At 40.1% G+C, this 21,887-nt stretch overlaps 8 protein-coding genes across 8 annotated transcripts; 1 reads left to right on the top strand and 7 right to left on the bottom strand.

Annotated features, from left to right (window-relative positions):
- Positions 1–289: 289 nt before the first annotated feature.
- Positions 290–1,000, bottom strand: BEWA_012940 (hypothetical protein; the record flags this gene model as incomplete). Its single annotated transcript, XM_004832130.1, has 1 exon — positions 290–1,000. The coding sequence occupies one exon, from the start codon at positions 998–1,000 to the stop codon at positions 290–292; it is 711 nt and encodes a 236-aa protein (XP_004832187.1).
- Positions 1,001–1,359: 359 nt separating this feature from the next.
- Positions 1,360–6,702, bottom strand: BEWA_012950 (hypothetical protein; the record flags this gene model as incomplete). The annotated part of the gene is made up of 1 exon (XM_004832131.1): positions 1,360–6,702. The coding sequence occupies one exon, from the start codon at positions 6,700–6,702 to the stop codon at positions 1,360–1,362; it is 5,343 nt and encodes a 1,780-aa protein (XP_004832188.1).
- Positions 6,703–8,188: 1,486 nt separating this feature from the next.
- BEWA_012960 (conserved hypothetical protein) lies at positions 8,189–10,564 on the bottom strand (the record flags this gene model as incomplete). Its single annotated transcript, XM_004832132.1, has 1 exon — positions 8,189–10,564. The coding sequence occupies one exon, from the start codon at positions 10,562–10,564 to the stop codon at positions 8,189–8,191; it is 2,376 nt and encodes a 791-aa protein (XP_004832189.1).
- A 285-nt stretch (positions 10,565–10,849) lies between these two features.
- Positions 10,850–11,759, top strand: BEWA_012970 (hypothetical protein). Its single transcript, XM_004832133.1, has one exon. It carries the CDS (start codon positions 10,904–10,906, stop codon positions 11,291–11,293), a length of 390 nt encoding a protein of 129 aa, XP_004832190.1. The 5' UTR covers positions 10,850–10,903; the 3' UTR covers positions 11,294–11,759.
- A 494-nt stretch (positions 11,760–12,253) lies between these two features.
- Positions 12,254–13,852, bottom strand: BEWA_012980 (hypothetical protein; the record flags this gene model as incomplete). Its single annotated transcript, XM_004832134.1, has 2 exons — positions 12,254–12,409; positions 12,641–13,852. 2 exons carry the CDS (start codon positions 13,850–13,852, stop codon positions 12,254–12,256), a joined length of 1,368 nt encoding a protein of 455 aa, XP_004832191.1.
- Positions 13,853–15,130: 1,278 nt separating this feature from the next.
- BEWA_012990 (conserved hypothetical protein) lies at positions 15,131–16,791 on the bottom strand (the record flags this gene model as incomplete). The annotated part of the gene is made up of 1 exon (XM_004832135.1): positions 15,131–16,791. The coding sequence occupies exon 1, from the start codon at positions 16,571–16,573 to the stop codon at positions 15,131–15,133; it is 1,443 nt and encodes a 480-aa protein (XP_004832192.1). The 5' UTR covers positions 16,574–16,791.
- A 1,610-nt stretch (positions 16,792–18,401) lies between these two features.
- Positions 18,402–20,011, bottom strand: BEWA_013000 (hypothetical protein; the record flags this gene model as incomplete). The annotated part of the gene is made up of 2 exons (XM_004832136.1): positions 18,402–19,924; positions 19,960–20,011. The coding sequence occupies 2 exons, from the start codon at positions 20,009–20,011 to the stop codon at positions 18,402–18,404; spliced, it is 1,575 nt and encodes a 524-aa protein (XP_004832193.1).
- Positions 20,012–20,619: 608 nt separating this feature from the next.
- On the bottom strand, positions 20,620–21,441 carry BEWA_013010 (conserved hypothetical protein; the record flags this gene model as incomplete). Its single annotated transcript, XM_004832137.1, has 1 exon — positions 20,620–21,441. One exon carries the CDS (start codon positions 21,439–21,441, stop codon positions 20,620–20,622), a length of 822 nt encoding a protein of 273 aa, XP_004832194.1.
- Positions 21,442–21,887: the final 446 nt, after the last annotated feature.

Here is a 21,887-nt window from a genome sequence, read left to right on the forward strand (position 1 = left end):
TATTCGATAATTTTAAACCAAATTCTCTACATGCATATCTAGTGTATTAACGAAGAAGGGAGTTGCAGATACTCTCCGTTTGCATGAAGAAGAGATGAGAGTAGCCAAGTATTTTTATTCTGTAACATATTAGCTGGTAGGTCACGGGACCGTTACCACTGCATTATTGGTGACACCAGTCTTTACTAGTGCTTTAACTGAGCTATTTTGCTGCATTTACAAGCATGGCTTTGTCTTGTATTTGAGTGTAGGTTTGCGTTTATGAAAATTATAAAGATTCTGTTCCAGATTATGTCTCCTTCATTTCTCCATACTTTTGATCGAATTCGTCTTCCTTTAAACTCTTCCATCCATTACCATTCTTGGCAAAGTATCCAAGCATCAACTTGTGATTTTTCTTTGTGCAAATGTTGAGGAGAGCCAAATCCCCCTTTGAGTGAAGATTCAGAAGTAGGAGCTTTTCACCCCCTTCAGCGGTCCAAATCTCCATTCCATCTTCTGATATTCTTTCAAAGTTTTCATTTTTGAGAATGTACGACTTTGAGTGGACTCCGTTCTGGGTTTCATCATCCAATAGATCAAGTGAAGAGTCGATAGCGGAAAGATCCAGAGTTTTAACCTCTAGAGCGGTTTCAGTAGATTGTTCTAGAGTATTCTCTTTAGGTTCAGGTTCTGTAGGTATGTCCTCGGTAGGTTCAGAAGCTTCCAGTTCAAGGTTTGTAGATGGAGTCTCTTGAGTGTCTTCTGACATAGTCTCACTTTTATGTTCACCAGGGCCAGTTTGTTCAGATTCAGAGAATCCTACATATGTAGACTCTTGTTCAGTGGCCTCAGTATCTGGTACGGAAGATATTTCAGGATCCTTACATTCTTCGGAAATGTGCTCAGATTCTCTGTCCTCTACCTTAACATCATCAGGCGAAGCTGACGGTAATGGCTCATTCTCAACCTTTCTGGTATCTAAAGAGTCTGTAGATTCTTGAGACGGTCCATCTACCATGGCTCGAAACTTCCTATGAAACTCATCTTCAGTGATGTGCTTCCATTCACCGTCAGAAAACTCAAAGGAAGCATCATCCCTTTTGCCATTTTTCCTTTTACTTAAATAGAGGAGTCTTTGTTCATATTTGGTGTAAAGCTCACAGGATAAGCATTTCTCATCTGTACTTTCAGAGGCTTTCCAGAGGGACTCATCACCATCCTTGACCTCAGTAGCATAATAACCTGGTTTGGGATAAAAGTGTCTAGTGGTAACACCCAGTAATTCTGCCTCAAAGATTCTGCACTCATCCGTATCTTCTTCATTCTGCAAGTCTATAATAAAGTCCCCCTTGTGTTCCGTGGCAACCTTGAGCGAGTTTATTTTTTGTTTATATTTCCAGTGAATTTTGACCAATTATTTAAAATATTCTTTGTATAGTTCATGCATGTTACACCTGAGTAACCCTTTTTCCAAACTCTAACAAACTCATGTTTACCATCCTTATCAAGGTACACTTTAGCGTATTCCAAGACTTCTCCGGTTTTACCTGTCCATATTGTAGACCTGGACTCTAACAATTTAGTCACTATCACACCCTCCTGTGGAAGGACCAGTTTAATATGGTTGTCATCATGGTAGTAGTCGAAGGACTGATAGATTGAGTCGTCAGGTTTTGTTAATTTCAAAGTTGCTGATCCACTAGTTTGATTCAAGGAAATAGTTGATACTGTACTAGTTGTAGAGATTGTGCTCGCTGTAGAAGCTCTACGGTTTTGTATCCCAGAACTGATTGATGTTCTGCTTCCCCTAAGCTCAGAAGTGCTAAGGTTGTGAGATTCCTGACCTAAAGATCTCTCATTCGAATGGTCATTCCATTCAGTACTATTCTCAAAGGACTTTGTCTGTGTGTTCCCATCTATATCCAGAGGAGGAGTACTTTCTTCTCCCTTCTCAGAGGCTTCTACAACATTACGTTTATCATCTCCATTAGAAAAGTCTACCTTAGAGTCATCTGGACTGGCAAGGTCTAGTGTCTCGGTAGCAGGTTCAGATGGTACCACCTCAGGTTCCTCGTTGGTATCAGTATCTGGTTGAGAATCAGAAGTAGCTTGTTCGGTCTGTAATTGTTCTTCAGAATGATCACTACCGGACTCTTGAGGAGTTTGTTCCTCATGCTCTACAGTGGTCACTTCAGTAGGACTCTCATTAGACTCACTGCTTTGATTAACATCTTGACTAGCAGGTTCCCCAGCTGGTGAGTGTTCCAAAGGGCCATTCACAGAACTTTGAGACAAATCTTCACTCTTGACTGATTCATCCGTAATGAGTTCATTAACTTCTTCATTCTGAGATTGTAGGTTCTCTGAGGAAGTGGTATCCTGGGATACCTCAGGATCTACTGCTCTAAGGTCATCAAACTTCTTATCATAATCTTCTTTCTTGATGGGAGTCCAACCATTAACAGTCTTTTCAAAGAATTTATACCACCTTGAACTATTCTCCACCACAATCATTTCTAGTAACTCCATAGATCCCTTCTTATGAATGAGACAAGAAAGACAATAGCCATCAAAATTTCCTGGTCCAGATCTATTAGTACGCATTGCAGATTTCCAAACTTCCTTGTTACCATCCTTTACTTTAATAGCAGCGCAGCCAGGTTTAGGAAAAAAGTGTTTAGTGGTAACTCCCAGGAGGTCGACTTGGAAAATGGTACATTCATTAGTACTATTGGCCAAGGAAAGATCAAGTTCAAAGTCGGATATATAATCTGCGGGATCCATCAAGCTCCTCATCTTGGCATCTTTGTCATTACAAGATACCCATTTACCATTCTGGAGTTCAAGGTAAGTTTCCTTAGGAGTACCAGATAAAGTAGTTACTAGAAGGACCAGTTCAGGCTTCTTATCCTTGTTAAGATATGCCTTAGCATGATCAAACTTTTCTTCAGCTGAAAGAGCGTGTACATCCTCAGTGTCGTTCATGAGCTTTGTAACAGTAGTATCTTTATTAGGAACAATGAGTCTTATCGTGTTAGCAGCAAAGGAGTAATCGAAGGACAGAGAATTGTCCTTATCGGGATTTGAAAAGTCCAAAGTATCATCCTGCTCAGATGACTGGTTATCTGTGTTATCTGATGAAGTATCTAATTCCTGGGGAGTTTCAGGAGATTCTATATGTTTATCAGCAGGCTCTTTCTTCTCTTCCACATCATCGGATGCAGTCTCCACAAGAGCCTTTACAGAGGATCCTTCCTTATCTTGAAATCCTCTAAGATTCTCTATATGTGTATCCTCAATAGGATGCGATGGATTAATCTCTTGGAGATCATGTTCAGTGGATTCTACAGGTGTTTCCATCATTGCTTTTGCTTTTTTAAACTCTTCCAGACTAATTTCATTCCAATTTCCATCAGCCTTTTTAAATAACTTACTCCCGAAATTGTCACCTTTCTTTATTCCTACGAAAAGAAGAGCATATTCTCCTTTTGTGTAAGAAGTTACAAGCCCAGAAGTTTCTCCAGTTCCACATGTCCATAGAGTAGCTCCACCGTCAAAAACAGATCCTATGTAATGGCCTCTATTCGGGAAATGTTCTTTGACAGACACTCCATTCTCCTCCTTTATATTCACATTTATATCAGCCTTATTCGGATTTGCAAGGTCCAGAGTAACTCCATCCTTTACAGTTGACTGAGGAACTTGTTGAGTAACTCCCTTTAATACTTTAAGCTTTCTTTCATGTTCTTTCTTGTTATGTTCCCACTCTTCACCGTTATAATGGAGGAAGAGAGTGCGATCCTTACCATTCTCTTTATATTGTAATGTCACTACTTCTGGCTTGTCTCCTTTAAAGTAGATTAAAGCCGAAGATAAGGGTCTTCTGCCTCCATCCCATATAGTCTCATCTCCATAAACAAGCTTTGTAGGATTCTTCTTATCCTTTGGTGTACAGGTCAAAAGCGGAACTCCATTAGAGTTTGATTCTCTCACATCAAACAGGGTAGAGTCGATCTTGGACTTTAGATCATGTACAGGAGTAGGCTCTTCCTTGGGTTCTACTGGAGTATATTCTTCAGTGGTATCTTCTTGCTTAAAATTTTCATGAACCTCTAGTACATCAGATACAGCCTCTTCACCTTTTAACTCATTCTCTTCATCAGTCTGTGTCTCCGGAAGTGCTTTCTCCTGACCTTCTACACTGTCCTCCGGCTTAACTTCATTACTTACAGATTCCAGAGAAGCTTCTGGAGACTCTTTATCATCAGTAAGAGGTTCGCTAGGAGATACCATAGTAGAATCTGAAGTGTCTACGGAAGGCTGATTAGTCTCCATCCTTTTCATATCATCAAGCTTCTTCTTGTATTCTTCCTCTTTGCTAATGTCTAGAACATCAAGTGTTACTGGATTAATCTCTGTAGTTTCAGCTGCTTTTGTGGAGTCATCAGTTTTTGTCTCGTTCCTATCCTCAGTCAAACGTTCATCTAGAGTGTCTGCATGGTCGATCTTTTCGGATTCCATTTCTGTATTTACATCTAACTTTGTCTCATTGTGTGCAACAGAGTCTAGAGTAATGGGAGGGGCTGGATTTGGACCATCTTCCACAGCAGAAAGTTCGGGGAGATCTTCGACAGGAGATTCTTTCCCATGATGCTTTACCGGACTTTCCACATCTTGTGTCTCTGGAAGTACTTCCTCTAGTTTGACATCCTCTACATTTGTAGCATCTGGTAAAGCTAAAAGGTCTACTAGTTCCTCTTCTTTATCATTAGATTCTGCGGGAGGGAAAGTAACCTCTACTGGTTCTTCTGTTCCGCTATCATCATTATCTCCTAGCGAAGGTGAGTGTTCAGTAGATTCTTCCACCTTATCATCGGTTTGCTCCGACTCTGGTTGTTCCTGAACTACCTCCTCAGTATTGGATGCAGATTCAGAAGCTTTTGGTTCCTCATCCCCTTCAGGGGAGTCTTCATCATCATTAGATACCTCTGGTAAATCTGCAGATTCTAGAGTTCCGTCATGGAGTTCTTCAGGTGGAACATTGACATGGTCATCTGTAGATCCTTCATCAGCGTCTCCCAGTGAGGGCGAGGATTCAGTAAGAGTCTCGGCGGTCTCTTCAGGATGTGAATCTTCTAGAGAGACTTCATTCTCAGGTTTAGTTAACTCAGATTGTTCAGAGATATCCTTAGCTACTGGCTTGGGATCCTCTACGGGAACCTCTTCAGAATGATCTTGAGGAGTAACCTCTGGGTTGTCATCTTTGGAATCTTCTGGTACCTCGAATCCTTCCACTTGTTGAGTTGATGGATATGCTACTTCTTGGAGGTCTTCAGTGGACTGTAAAGGCTCAGACTCCTGAAGCTCATTCACCTCTATAGGTTGCTGATCTACGGGGTCACTTGAAGAAACGGCAGTCTGTTCAGTATCTTCAGTTGGTGATGGTTCTGCAGCGGTACTTGGAGAACTTTCAGGTGGGATATCTACAGATTCTTGAGGATCCGCAACTGGTCCAGCTGCATACTCATTCGACTGCTGGTCATTCTCTTCAGTCACCTCCTTAGGTTCTATGGAAGTAGTATCAGCAGATGTTTGGCTTGCTGTAACTTGCATATTCTTGTACTTTTTGTTAAAGTCATCCTTCTCTATGGAGCTCCACTTTCCATCCACCTTTTCAAAGTGTTTGTAATCAGATTTGTCTCCATCCTTTATAAAAAGTGAGAGTAGATGATTACCATTCTTGGAGTATACGGCACATGATGTACATTTTTCATCACCTACAGCCTCCCATAGAACATCTTCACCGCTCTTTACACTGTTGGAATGGTACTCTGGCTTTGGCAAATGAAAACGTGTAGGCACCTTCAGAAGTTCAACATCAATAACTCTACATTCATCTGTGTCCTCTTCTCTCTCTAAATCAATGGAGATGTCTGATTTTTCCACCTTTACCTTTAGAGCCTTCATCTTTTCAGCATAGTCTCTTGCACATTCCCACTTCGTTCCATTCTTAATAAAGTAGTTGTATTTTATATCTGAAGAAAAGTTGCTTGTAATAAGGATGAGTCCAAGTTTCCTATCCTTATCAAGATATAGCTTGGAGTACTCGAACTTTTCTCCAGAGGAAGGAGTCCATACAGTATCACTTCCTCGAACGATCTTTGCAACGGTTACATCCTTCTTGGGAACAATAAGTTGAGTCAGATTGTCATCATGTATATACTCGAAGTATTTGAGATTTGATTGATCTACTCTAGAAATATTCAGGGTGTTTTGTTCCAAAGGAGCAGAGGAAACAGGTGGATTGTCTTCAGGCTTACCAATAGGCCTACAGTCTTCCTTCAATGCTTCTAGTTTCTTCTTATAAGTCTCTTCCTTACCATCTTTCCACTTACTACCATCACGGTATCTATATACCGTGGATTTGTTATTTCCCTTTATTGCCTTGATAATAACTAATTCTGGAGTCTCCAAATAAAAGTACACAATAGCCTCCACTAAGTTTGACGAGTTGCTAAATCTCGCTTTGCCAGACCATATTTCTTTATCATCATACTTTACTTGAGTTACCCTATCACCTTTAGGAGTAAGTTTAAGAACCTTAACGTTGTCCTCAACAGAGCACAGGACATTAAAGAGAGTAGAATCTACTTTGCCATCACCTCCTGCGCTACAAAATCTTACCAGACAGACTACCCATATTACCGCTAGAACCCTCATTTTGAGATGTTACTAACCGGGAATAATGTATGATGCTTATGTAATGGATGGGGTACATGGAAGAGATGTCGCGGCTATTCTCTTCTTCCTTAGATCATAGTTACTGTATCGACTTATACAAGTCTCTTGGCCATTGGAGTAAAAAATGAGCAATCCCAACACATCGAATTTGGAGGGACATGAAGCCGGAATATTGGTGTATAAGAGTACTTTCAGACAACTTCATAACATCTTCCATGGACTCTTAACAGGTAAATAACTGATATTCATATGCTCCGATTGATACGGAGTTTCAAATATTCATCCTAGTATCTTCTTTCACCTAGACAAGCTTCTGGGTAGGCCTTCAAGAGATGTCTGAGGGTAGCATTCATGATAATCTTGAGGAACAAACCTATTAAATATCTCTAATAAGTCAACTACGTTCTTACCCTAGTGGGAAGGGCTTGGCAATACTTGGGAAAATACAAAATTAAGTAGACAGGATGTTCATCCTATGCTTATTATGGAGGACTATAATGGATGAGTGTGAGTAAAACTTTAGGGTTTTAAGTCCACTAGGCATAACATGCATGTGGCTAATCTTTCCAGTAAGCTTACTAGTATGCTAAAGTGTTGTAGGAGTAGCACTCTGAAGGGTAATATCCAATATAAGCTTCTTGTTTGGAGTGTGAATGTAACATTTGTAATCTGTACTTAGATCTGAAGGTACAAGACTTTTATCCTGAACAACTGTTACAATGATGTCATTTCCATTAGTAGATTCACAGACGTAGTTGGCAGTGTTATGAGATAAAGCCTAACGTATCCAAAGTCAGAAGTGGTTTTATTAGCAGTGGTACCTTGTTGGGATAAAGATGAAGTAGAACTGCTACCAGAAGATACGGATCCTCTACCAGAGTCATTAGTACCTGCAGAACTAGCAGAGCCTTCCTCCATCAGAAGCTCAACTCATTCATACTGTGTCCAGATTCCAAAGCTTCCCTCTTTCGTACTGCATTATATCATTATTCACATCAAACTACATTGCTATTCACGGTAATATTAACTAGACTCTGCATTAGTGTCTCTTTACTGACCACAGTCTTTGGTGTGTAGACGTGGTGTCTACTAGAGACTTCTTGTGGACCAATTACCGTCACATTTCGTCTATAATACACATTTATAGTATTACCAAGATTAGTCCTGCCATTATTCCCACTTCTTCTTCCACTGAGAAATTATGCTGATAATTATCCCGACAGACTCCTTCCTCTTCCTCCACAGGTTACAAGAGTCCTTCTACATCCAATGTGTAATGATTATCTGTTTGTATAACTCCATTATGTTAATATAGTCTCTAAGAAGTGCTCTTCATAATTGAGATTCCACTAGATTGACCACGGAAGATGTCCATTCCTCATTTGATCTACAAAGACTCTTCATATATACCATAATCTCTTACACCTACAAACGTACCTACATAGGAGATCTAAAACATTACAAATTACTTCATTTTACCGACATTGTTAGTTTTATCAACTGTATTAGCATTAGTAGCTGAAGGAGTATGTTTGCTCAACCACTCCTTAAAGGCCTTTTGTGTTAAAACTATAGAATGAGGGACAGTCAAAAAGTGTGTTGACGCTTTAAACTCCACCAATTTTACATCTGAATGGTCCTTTAGATGTATATTAACCATTTCTCGGGGACCTTTTGGATCACACAAGAAATCATTGTCAGTGTGTAAGAATAGAGTTGGTAGATCCTTTGGATAGTTTGCCAAGTTCTTGGGCTTCTTTACATCATTGCAAGCGTTCAAAAGCGCATTTGCTGTTTCCAATGTAAGTCTTTTGGCGTAAAAGAATGGATCTCTGTACCTTGTGAAGAGCTCAAAAAACTCTCCATAGTTGAGAAGTTTGTCATACAGATTTTCCGTTTTAGGTGCAGCCCGTGCGACAGCTCCAAGTAAATGTTTTGCCACCTTTTTTGTCGTCGTATCTGCATGATGATCCAGGCTAAACATTCCAGCAATAGAGATTAGACCATCCACAAATCTTGCCTCCTCTTTTGCATGCTTGTAAAACTCCTGAACTGCCTGAAAGACAATATTGCCTCCCATTGAGTTTCCCAGCAAAAATACTTTTCTATCCATAGGAATGTTCTCGTAGACTACCTCCTCGTTCCACTTTTCAGAGGAATCCTCAAATTTACTTCTCTTTACAATGCTAATGAATTGTAGGAGATCAAGAGCAAAATTTATAAATTCTCGAGCATGACACCTGGTTGGTGAGAAGGACTCTGAAAGGCCATGTGACTGCAAGTCTAAACCATAGACACTATATCCTAATCCATTGAAAAATGCCGTTAAACTCTGACTGTACTCGTACCTTGGAGATGCCTCAAAGGCATCCATTCCATCTAGTCTGGCATGCTCAAATAGGTACTTGTACATGGCAGTATAATTGGTCTTTTGGGCATTTCCTTGCATGAATATCCCACTAATGTCTGGAAAAATTGGAAACCCAAAATGCTCAAAATTCCATTCCGTACTCGAAGCACAAAACTCTGATTTAAAATGAGAACGAATGCCATGGACGAGAATGACATCTCCCTTGGAGTTTTCTACCCCTGAAGAATACGTTACAATCTTTAGATCATCCTTGTTTCTAAAACTGCTCATGATAACCTTTGGATTCTCAATCTTTCCTAAAGGCTCTAAACCGTTCTCCTTTGCAATATGATCATAGTACTCATCCTTACTAACATTCTTCCATTCCTTATCATTCTTTACAAAGTACAAAACATGACGGTCATTAGCTGGGTCTTCTACAAGGAGGAAGAGGGCACAAAAAACTGCGTCCCTATAAACCACATTTACGTTGATGCACTTTGCGGTGCTTCCTTCCTCCACCTTCCAAATGTCTACATTTCCTTCTGTGATGGACTTTAGCTTTAAACCGAGCGACGGTATGTATGAGTTTACACCGTAACTATTTATCGGATACTTTTTAATGTAAAAGTTGTTGCCATCCACATTACTAATGTCCATTGTGATGTGATTATTGAAGGTGGACTCATTGAAACCAGCTTTCTTCAGCCTAGTCAAGTAGTCTTCCTTTGTCTTAGTATTCCATCTTCCAAATATGCCTGATTTAGCATAAAACTTTTCCTGCAAACCATCCTTACCCTCTATGATCAGGTAACCAACTTTTGGATCCTTCTTTGGAAAAAAGGAAGCATAAATACAGTGTTCATCCTTTGAACTTCTTGACCATACTACATGTATACGGTTATTTCTGTGTCCTAGGGCGGTTTTATAAATTACCTTTTTAATGCGATAGCCTACATTTGGTGCATAGGCAGAAGAGGGAAAGTCTGGTGAGCTGGACAAGAATTCAGGTGATTTATTCTCTCCAGTTATATTCAAGACCAGACTCTTCAATATGGACATCTTTAGCGCTTCGTGATGAAAGCTCCTGTAAAACTTTTCTTCCTCAACAGTCTTCCATGATGACTCATCCTTTTCATAGTAGAATGGTTTCTTTATGCCGTTACTGTTGCTGGCATAGACAGCTACTAGTCTTGTCACAAAGGATGTCGAACGACTGCTCTTCTCCCTGCATCTAACGACAGCAACATGGTCACAGGAGTAACCATTGGAAGATTTCCAGAGCAGACTCTGTCCATCCCATACCGAGAGTATCTTATAACCATCTCTGGCAACATGTATCTTTGTGTTTATTCCACATGGATTTCTAGTAAATGTGTCTATGAAGGAAGAATCCGATGTGGTGACATCAAGAATAGTATCCTTAGTTTCTTCTTCATACCCTGCCAAAGTCGGCCTTATAAATAGGAATAATACCCAGAGGAATGGCATACATTTCATGGGACTATAAAACCATTATAGCCTCGGAAGAAGAGTTGTATCCTTAGCATTCATGGGGAACGTTGTATATGCCTTATCAAATAACATTGTACATAAATAGTCATATAAATCATCTTATATGTGTTATTATGTCGTCCTTGTTAGTGCTATATAAATTATAATGTAAATCCATAACACTGCAATTCATACCCAATGAAGACCAGCATTTCGTATTAATATCCGCTCAATCAGATCGTTTCCACCCATATATTCTAAAACCACCGATTATATACCTCTAATATATGCTGATATTACACTATTTTGTCTTGAAATATAAACAACATCACATTCATGAAGTTTGTCGAATTTAAAAACCTGCGATACAAAGGAGCTGTCATTAGCCACTGCAGACACTCCAACCCATTTATATCCATCTTCATCTTGTGTATCATCTTCACTACTCACGAGGGCAACGGTACCATCATCCTGAACAACCTCTTTCAATACCCCCTGCACACCTTGAACACCAAAAGACTCAACTGGAGTGACTGGATGACACCTAAGGCCAAAGTCAAAAGAAGGGGTTTTCAGCGGATAGAAAAATACCGGGAGAAAGATGTTATCCGATGTTTTTATATTCCCTCTTTCTGCAGAACCCTCAAACGATGCAGCGATTTGAAACAAACCCTTTACCCTAATACGCTCGGAAGTCTTTGCCATTTTAATACCCTTTGTGACTAGATCCTTGTTCACAAAAAAATGAGAGTCTGAAAGACGCTTCTGTTTGGCTTCATTGATGTTATGACTATCCGTAATAGATGTATCAAAGTCATCCAAAAGCGTCCACAAATACTCACACTTTGCATCAAAAGATATCAAATCCCTGTGCTCTCCATTAAGAGTCAAATTTCCGTGTATTACCGGAACAAAGTCGTCATTTAGAAAAATATCACGCTCAGAACTAGATGGTCCGAAAATTGAAGAGGTCTCATTTGTCCACTGGTTGGCAGCATAAATGACACTTAGACAAGACAACACGACATTAGCAAGCCCCCATCTAACAGCCTTAGGTTTGAAGTTGGAAAAGATAAAAAACATAAAGGATCCAAACACCCATAAGAGTGGGAACTGGAAAATCAATCCAAGAATAACTGTGATCTTGAATAAAAGACTATCATACGTTGAGTTGCTCGATCTTGTAATAATTCCACCTTCTTCGTCACGTTCAGCTGGAATTGTATTAGTTTCAATATCCTGTCTCATGAACCTCATTATTCTTTCTCTGGCTCTATTTGAAACTGAGTCTTTAAATCTCAAAAATCTGTCATATACAACAGCAAAATGGGTATCTAATACACGGGAATCTTCAGGTGTAACTCTGAGTTCTAAAGTGGCATTTTCTTGCTCGAATGCGTCCATACGTCCTACAGAAGTGTGATCATAGTCCACACTTTGAGCGTCAGAGGGTGGGTCAGTAAGTTCAATTACTTGAAGATCTTCATTTGATGCTCTTGGTACATTTGGCATATGACCTTTAGACGTTTGTTTAAGGTCTTCCATATTGAAAATTCACAGACAATATTGTACAAATGTTCGTATGCATGCGGCTACGGTTTTTCTGGTGTAGGCGCCAAAGTCTCAGGATATGGAACTAAATCTGCCGAAAATTGCCAATCTTGTATGATTTTCTCTCGCTCAGATTTACTGTATCCATCTATTATAAGTCTTTCTGATCTGCCATTTAAATATTCCACCTTTAAACTCGCTGGGCAGTCGTAATCTAAAATTTCCCAAGTCACATTTAGCTGCGGGTATTTTAGCTTCAAATTCTCTCCCGTTGCATAAACGACCAGGCGCCTAAAAATTAGTGTATATATGGATTAAATCGATATATGAATATAGGAGGTAGATAAAAGGGTCAAATGTGGTCAGTTATTGGTAATTGTTTCCTCTATAATTAATATCTCCAATAGAACATCGTCAAATGATTAATGAAGAGAGTTTCTTATAATGCAATTTTTAGTAGTGATATTATGCCTTCCATATACCAAGACCACCAAGGCTCGGTGTACTATCAGGAAATGGTACCTTCTTAAGAGTATCCAGGGCTTGCTTTAGTGCATTATCCCTTAGTTGACCAGTTCCTCCTCCAGATCCGGAATATTTAGACCATGTATGTGCATCCTTTGTTTCTCTGCAAAAGTACTTGAATGTATTACTCCCACTTGATCTCAGTTCAACAAGGAGAGGCATAGGCAGAGTTTTAGGATCGTTTACTCCTAGATAGTATGCGGAGACACTAAGTAGGGGGTTAGAAGAGGATATACCAGAAAGTTGAGTAGTTTGACCATGCTTAATTTCACTAATCGTAAATGATGTGCCCCTGAAAGAATGCTCAAATTTAGAATAACCATCACTGATGGGACTGACTAGCACAGTTATACTTATACTGCTACTTCCACCATCGTATGTTATACCAGACGATTTAGAGAGATCTAGAGGAATTTGAGGAGTAGGAAGGGTTTCTTTAGGGGGAGATTTATCAGTAACCTCAATCCAGGAATTTACATTGTCAGCGCTTTTTCTGAAGAATCTTGGATTTCCAGTTCTTTGATAGACTGAAAGGAGAGGATTAGTACCAGAATTATACCAGTAAACGAATATGACTCCAACAGCCCTAATAGATGGAAGTCCACGTTGCCAAGTGCCAAAATTCTTAAAGCCAGAGATTGAAGTAATAGTATGTCCATAGTAGGGAGTACCTCCGGAGTCGCTGCTCTTGTATACTTGGAAACTTGGTCTATTGCAACTGGGACACTCGCAAGTAGTACCACTAGAATTACCATGCTTTTGAGATAAATCCACGACGTGGGCTCCGTTCTTTGTACAGTTCTCTTTATCTAACTTGGACTTGAGAGTAGTAGTATTTATACCTCCATCCTTACTCCAGGTATTACCACTATATATGTAGTACTCATTTTCACTACCAAGTTGAATGAGGAGAGGCTTCTCATGCTCATTATCTAACAACCAGTAGTAGACTGAGACACTTGAATAGCTACTTAAGGCTCCGAACCCATTCTGAGATGTTCCTCCCTTTTTAATATCACCTATTGTACAACTATCTTCGGGAGTATGAGTAAACTTCCTATATATACCCTCTGGGTCAGGAAACCATTCATCCGTAAGATTAACTCTTACCTTGCCACTCTCATAATAGTATCCTTTAGTATCTAGTTTGACGTTATCACCGCTCTTCGGATAGTAACCAATTTGTATGGTTACATTTCCAGTTGTCATCCTACATCTTCACTCACTAGTATAGTGACCATCATGTATCTCTCTCTTTCTCTACCAATATCTCAGCTTGTAATATCACTGCTTCTGTAGAAATCCATCCCAAAAGCTCTGTCAAATACCCCAAACCTTGTAGATCAATCCGTCATTGCGCCGATCAAAGCCTCCATTTCTCTCATTACTTGTCCATTAACATTCTTACGCTCCATAATCTGATCATTTCTGTAATGATCATGCTTTCTATGGCAAGATATCCGTAGCCTCGAGGATCCGTCCAGAAACCGACCATTGGTCCTTAAAGTTGCCCATTCATGCCGTAATGAGGTTATTCACCGTACATTCCAGTATTCACGCATTACATAAAGTTTTGGGTAGCATAAATTTGCCATAAAGTTGGTAAATTCACTCACCTGGCGACATCAGCCGTCTCGAGTCTCTTGTTGGAGTAGGAAATGTGCAAATTCTTGACCGCCCCGAGAATGCTTAGTCTTGGAACCAAATTGTACGGAGACATGAGAATTTTCCTCTCTATAGGGCGTCAAGGTGAGAATTTTCGCCCATAAATTGGATTTGAGGCCACCGGATGGGGAGACGGCGAGCCTCAGTGTGTAAAAGGAATGGCAAACGGACTCGAGAAATTTTGGTTCGATCTGTAGGATTTTCTAAGCGTTCCATAGTCTCTACGGATGCGAAATTATGGGCAGGTAACGGACTAGGGAATGCGTATCTGTGGAATCCAGGAATTGGTGGAAAGGGCTCACATAAAACAGTTGGAATAGTGGAATCGTGAATTTGATAGGAAGTTGTTGAATAGAGGTTTGTACTGCATTAATTTTTTCCTGAGATAGAATCCTCTATAATCTTTGACAGTGACTCACTGTCTGCAATGTCCTCAGTCTTGTAGGTCCTAATGAGGGAGCCGCTATGGAAGACCCAAATTGAAGTGTATAAACGTGAGGCATTTACATCATATACCGCTATAAACGTTGTACAATGCGGAAAGTGTGTCTTGGCAAGTCCATAAAGGTGAACACCAATGACTTTGAATGGCGCTTTTCGGCATCAGCAGTATATAAACTGCATAAAAATCAGTGTTCATCAAGTATAGCTGGTTATCATCTTAGATGTCTTTACATAAGGTCTGATGTGAATCTTCTAGGGAATCTCAAACACACGAGCATCGGCTATTCCATTTATGCTTTTCAGATATGGATAAAAACTGTGATGAGTTAAAATAACGTGCACATTTAGCACGGACTGACGAGTGTGTATATTTTACAGTTAGTAAGGAGGCACAAACGGATATGGTGTGCATTCAGCTTCCTCTTTCTTCTTGATAAATGGAAGGTCAAAGAAGGGATCTTCATCTTCAGGTGGAGTATCTTCATAGACAATAAAAAGATGTTCCTTCTTTCCGAGAATAGTGCTTCTGATATCCCTTGTATAAGACGTCATACAGGTTCTATAGGCGCCTTTTGCTGAACTCGAGTACCAGTACCAGAATGCCTTTTTTGTGGTAAAGTGTTTGGTAGGCCAGTTGTCTCTATCTTGTTCAGCCTGTCTATACGTTGTGAGATACCCGTTGCCCATGAAAGCGAACATAATCATGGCCAGAGAAAATCCAAAGGCATTGACAGTAGCCATAGCTGGATTCCTTGTACCTTCTTGCATAGCAGCTCCACCCATCCCAGCAGCTCTAGTCGTCTGAACACACCAATCATAGGATATTGTGAGGATAGCAATCATCCAGCCATTTTTCATACTACAAAATTTTGATACCCCTGGATAGTGCAGAGACAGAAGAAATAACAGTCCAAGTAATAGTTCCAAGACATAAAACCACCATGCATCATGCCAATGTGTTTCATCCCATTTAGTGTTTGGACCACAACCCTGTGGGAGAAAGAATATAGTAAGTGATGGTATAGTGCTTGTGAATAAGACAGCCATAGTGATCTTAGAGCCAAGACCCATTCCAATAAATTTGTAAGGAGCTATGGCAGGGTAGAAGAGATTCTGCATTCCGAATCCCAAAGTAGTCAACATTATAGGAGATAAGGCCTTGTCTATTCCATTAAAATTAGTCTCACTTGCGTTAATTGTTTCACTCGCATATGCAACTGACCACAATATGGCGGATATCCCAGATACAAACACTGCAAGTGATAATTGTCCGACAATCAACTTATAGTGAACATTTGTGATCATCAACGCCTTTGCAATCTTTGTGAACGAAAATTGGTAAGCAGAAACCATGATGGCAGCTAACTGGATAGAACCTATGTAATAAGGTATATCCTTCCCTATTACAGCCGGAAGACATACGTTATTTGAACCGTATACAATCGACGTGAAAATAATTGCACAGTAGTAGTACATGATGTGTCCTTTTTTCCCACCATTGTAGTATATTAGTAGTAGAGCTAGGAATGACAGACAATAAAGCCAGCTTGATATTGTAGAAACAATAGGTAGACTTCTATCAAATTGCTTAATGCTAGGCACTAGTATATTAAGAAGAAGCGATCCAAGAAATGTAGACAGCCTGAAGGCAATAATAGTCCTGTTAATGTACATTCCAACGTAACTCCTGGGAAGCATAAATCTGTCCACCGAATAACTCCCAGAAGAAACCATGAGAATGAATAGCTGAGAAGAAGTAAAGCCTGCCAAGAAGGCAGCCGCCTTTTTAGCGCCATCCTTCTCGGTACCAGACATTGTCATCCCATAGACACTTGTAACTAGTTATAATTTCCAAGTGCTGGTGCCTTAAGACACTCATTTAACAGTTCTTGATTCTCATCTTGTAAAACGTTCTAGAGAAAGTAGGTGACTATGCATAGTTAATAGTAGTAGACATGGGGGATGGTAGTCAATACAACCTCTATAATCCATACAAACCAAACTTTGTCACGTTTTCCAAGAGAATACAAGATGAGAGTGATCCTCTTCCTGGGCTAGGAAGAACGGATTCTATGCCCCATGGTAGCGAGGAAAATTCTTCTTCAGCGAAGAAAATTATTCTCTTTTCTTCTCTAAAGGTTTTGGCGTTTATTTACTCTTTGGTACCAATACAAGTTTGTCTACCATCTTGTTTCTTCTCCAATTCCTCCACATTCTCCTCTGTCTAATCATCCCTGGAGGGTTTTAAAGACTCACATAGACATTATTCAATGGGCCCAGTCGATTGATATTTTGGTTAGAATTCTTAAAGCCTTACAAGTTATCTCTGCGTGTTTTGTTTTAGCGGTGGACACCCTGTGAATAACTGCCCCTGCTGACCTGCATGATAGGCCACATGGACCGAGCGTATTGGTAGGCCTCTTGGAAGGTTTGCTTCATTATTATAGGCTGTTTGACGGTTTTTAGGGTGTAAGCAGGTATGTATTATAAATTTGATTGCCATAAAGACAGGCAAAGTGTTTGCTCCCATGACCTCCACGAGCTTCTGGTATGCTGTTTTTACAAGAGAAACGAATTTGCTCTTTACTCCCCTTGTAGGCAATTTTCCACATTGAAGGTTATACATGTCTTCTAGTCCCTGGTGCATCGCGTGCTTTAATGGTCCCTAGTCATCTTATCGGTATTACATTGCAGTTAATGTCGTAGCAAGCAGATGGTACATTTATGTCCTTTGGTAGGGGCTTTGGCTAGTGTATCCACCCATGGTAGACTCTGGAATGACCATTTAAAAGGTTGCATGGATGATGAACTATATGAGCCACAAAGGTTTCCAATAGTCATAGTTGTCATGATCAGATTGGAGATTCCGAAGACCAGTAGTGCTATTGCCATAGTGTACTGCAATGTCATCCACTAATCCTTCAATGCATAGGAGTTTTAGCGGAATAGTCTCATTAGGAGTTTTACTACCATGCTTGACTTCGTCCGGACAAAACTTGCTTCCTGAATCCATCTTGTGAATATGCTTATGGAAGCCTTCAAGAGGACCACTGTTAGTACAACGTATTCCAACATCATCCAGTTCCTTTCATGACCTGAGAAATAAGCATTCATATCTATGCACAAGAATGGATCCAATAGTAGGACTCTGATCCTTACTATTCTTCCCACTTCATAAATTATTATTTTAACCAGAGTATTGGTCACACTACTGATTGCATACTCATTATAGGCATCAAATAGACATTTTCTATCCTTAGGCGTATTAATCTCTTATGAGACATCATATTCGCTTGTATAAAGAGTATTGAATAATTCTTATAATTCCGTTGGAACTGGGCATTCACACAACGATTGAAATGACCATAGGTACCTTGTACATTAATCTAAGAACATCACCTGTTATGAACGATATCTCATAAATGAGTTGTTAGTGGAAAGAGCAGTATAGATGATGCCAACAAAGATTCGTTATAGTGCGGTATGTAGGAATGGAAATGTAACTGAAAAATGTTATATTGGTGACAGTGTATATTTTTTACCCTGCCAATCACTGCATAGTAGTGGATTCATATCTTACACATTATCTTCAAGGAATATCCATGGAAGTTTATTTAATCAGCAGTCATTGCTGAGAGCCCTGAGGGTTTTAGGTAGGCAAAACCGATTCTACCATTGCCTTAAACTTGGTTGAAAATTCATCCTCTTTAATACTCTTCCACTCAGTACCAACCTTCTCAAAGAATTTGAGGGTTTTTACACTATTACCATTATCGATTTCCAAGTAAAGAATTGATTCATTCCCCTTGGTGGAAGAACCAGCGGAAGTTAACTTTTCCTCTCTGCTAGCTGTCCACAGAGTAGCTCCACCATCAACTACGGATGTAACCTTAGCATCCTTTGGAGTATAGTTTTTCATATTAAATCCCTCTTCAGCACCTTGTTTAATCTCTACTTTGTCTTTATCTGGTTTGGAAAGGTCTAAAGTAACGGGAGTGGTAGGCTTTGGAACGCTAGCTTCCCTGTTAGCATTAGTCTTACTAGATGATTCAGTAGCTGGAGGTAGAGTACTTCTAAAATTCTTCTGACCCTTTTCAATATCATCTTCTTCCTCTTCTCCAGCTACTGAATCATCTAATTCATACTCCATATTCCCTTTTCCTATTTTATCTCCATCTCCAGAGGCTACAGAATCTAAATCATCCATATCTACAACAGATAGTATGCCATCATTTTCGTCTGGAGATCCATTGGTAGTTATCCTCTCTCCTTGAGTTTCAGCGTCTTCCTCAGGTTCCAATACAGTAGCTTCTGGTAAAGCCTCAAGTTCTCCTAGCTCTTCTACAGGGGCTTCTAGTAAATCTTTATCATCTTGAGGTTCTACCTTCTCAACTACTGGCTTGAGGTCCTCTACGGGAATTCCTGAACCTGAGTATCCTCCCAAGGGACATCCAAGGCTAGCAAAGTTAAGCTCATCATTAGATTCTACCGGACTTTCCACTTTTAGAGTACCAACTTCAGGGAGATCCTCATTCTCTTTAGTCAGAACTTCCTCTGGCAAAGTCTCAGGTCCTCCCAGCCTCTCACCAGCATGTGCGGAAAAGTCCTTCATTGAGTGTAGCCTATGCTCGAAGTATCTCTTGTCCACATTCTTCCATACGCCGCCATTCTTTTCAAAGAATTTAGCTTCCAAGTCATCACCACTCTTTATTCCTATGGTCATTACAGTAGAGTCTTGTACATGAGATTGCACAGATGTACATTTTTCATCTCCAGTAGCCTTCCAGAGAGTAACTCCATTCTCTACAACGGATGATATATGATGATCCTTCCTTGGAAAATAGCTTTTGAGTAAGACTTCACCAAAAGTTTGTTCGTCTACATTAATATTCGAGTTATCTGGACTAGCAAGATCAAGGGTAATAGGAGTAGTGGCAGGCTGCTCAGCTGACTGAGGAACTGGAACATTCTCCTCAAAAGAGTCCAAGGCATTAAAGAGTGAAGAGTCTACTTTGGAAAGGGAAGAGTTTGCAGGTTCATCATTTACAACATTTGATGCTCTTTGGAGTACTTCATACGCAGTGAGATCAAAGCCGTTGTTTAAAGAAGCCCACTTTCCATCATACTTCTTCATGTAGTACTTTAGTCCGAGTCCACCGCCAGGTGGTAAGACTAATAGAGTAAGTGTAATTGAGTCACCCACAGACCTTGTGAATAGTACATCGCATCTTTCCTCTCCTTCGGCCTCCCATATGGCATCTTCACCATCTATGATCTTGCTGAAGAACAATCCAGTAGAGAAGAATGAATGATAGACTACTCCGTCCACTGTACTTTTATAGTCTCTAGCCAAGGAAGGATCAGGAGAAGACAGAAAGGAATCTCATCCTCAAACAGCTATAACTAAAACGGGAGGATAGATGTGTTACTCTTCCTAGTGGATGGGGTAAGGAATAGAATGATGATTTGCAGTGTAATACAAAGCGCAGTCTACATTTCAATATTCTGATCCACAGTAAAAAATCTGCCACTAAATATTTGTGTGGTTTACAGATCGTGAGATTCGTAATATCTCCAGAATTTGGAATCCGTAGCCTAGGAATTATTCCAGGACCGTTCATTCAAGCTTCGACTTCTCCTGCCTAACAGAGCAATCCTTTATCCATAGAGCCAAGGCTTTGTATCAAGAAGAAAAGCTTCGTGAAGAGTGTATCCCAAAATTTGTATCTCGGTCTTGACCGGTCCCCTTCAAATGCCACAGTGCTACCTATGAGACGACACGTACATCTAAATGCCCTTTAAATGCGCTAGTGACATATACTAACGATAAATATATTTATACTCCGAGTTTCGGAGCTGAAATTTATTTACTGTACAAGATCTGGTACCGTGGTGAATGCTCGGAACCGATGATTGAGCTGTGCCATATTGTGTAGATTAAAAACGGATCCAAAACAGCCAAAACTTTTATTCTTGAAACCGTATGTTACCTTTGAAATTCTAGAGTGCAATAGTGCCATTCCACACATACAGCAGGGTTCATGGCTCAGGTAAACTTCACATCCAGTGCACAAATAATCTGGTCTATCTTCAAACTGTCTCTTTACTTTATCATCTGCTACTTTTGCGATTGCTAAAATTGATGCATGGCTTAAAATATGAACGTCACGTTCGTCACATGCACTTGCGATAATCTTACCACGAAACGTGATTATACAGACTCCTTTTCCTGATTTCTCCCTAGACTCATCTATGGCTTTCTGTAATAGACTAGTCATTTCCACATTTAAATCCTCCGTAATGTCCAGGGGCTGAAACGATGGTCTTATAAACTTTAAAGGCCAATGTACCTTCCACTTGTGAAATTGCTCTAGAGTGTATGGAGCATATTTTGGCACACTTGCGGTATGAAACCCATGTATTTCCAATTTATTTTCGGAAAATGTCTTTTCCACAAACTCCTTGTCATTTCCATATATCAAAAGTATACGGTCGCCCTCTCCTTTGCACATGCGAAGGTAAGTTGCATTCTCAAAAAAGGGAGTCTTGCGTGCCTCAGATGTCAAGTTGAGAGCTAGCTCTGTATCCTTGCGATTTATTTCTACGACGTTCACCTCGACAAGTTCAACGTCCCTGGTGTATTCCTTTGGGATGATTTCCTGGATTTTGTAGACTCCATCACCTGCCATTTTTCGGTAATCCAGTCTTTACATATGGTAGAGAGTCGTTTGTCCCCCAAAACTTGTACTAGTTGCCTGCTATAAAAAAATATTTTGGCTCTTGTAGACAAACTAGTCGCATTAACGACCTCTGGTAGAGATCGAATGGAAGCTTATGGATGATCCAAGGCTGTAAATACCATTACATGGGCTTGTCCTAGTCACGGTCGAGTTTGCCCACAATCCACAGATTTGTTCCTGGTCGTCTACTTATCTTCGTCCGCTACACCATCGTAGAATTTTCCTTGATTCATTCTACCACTTTTCCTCTCTGTATTTCATTATAAATCTTTTGTCCAGACGCTCCTGCGATCGTTCTGTCGTCCATAGAAAGTCGAGGCTGCTCTAGCGTACCCTCTGGAGAGACTTCATTGCTCAAACAAGTGTCTAGACGTACACACCAGTCAATTTACCCG

Source organism: Theileria equi (assembly GCF_000342415.1).
Source record: "Theileria equi strain WA chromosome 4 map unlocalized gcontig_1105316255033, whole genome shotgun sequence".
Classification (NCBI taxonomy): Eukaryota; Apicomplexa; class Aconoidasida; order Piroplasmida; family Theileriidae; genus Theileria; species Theileria equi.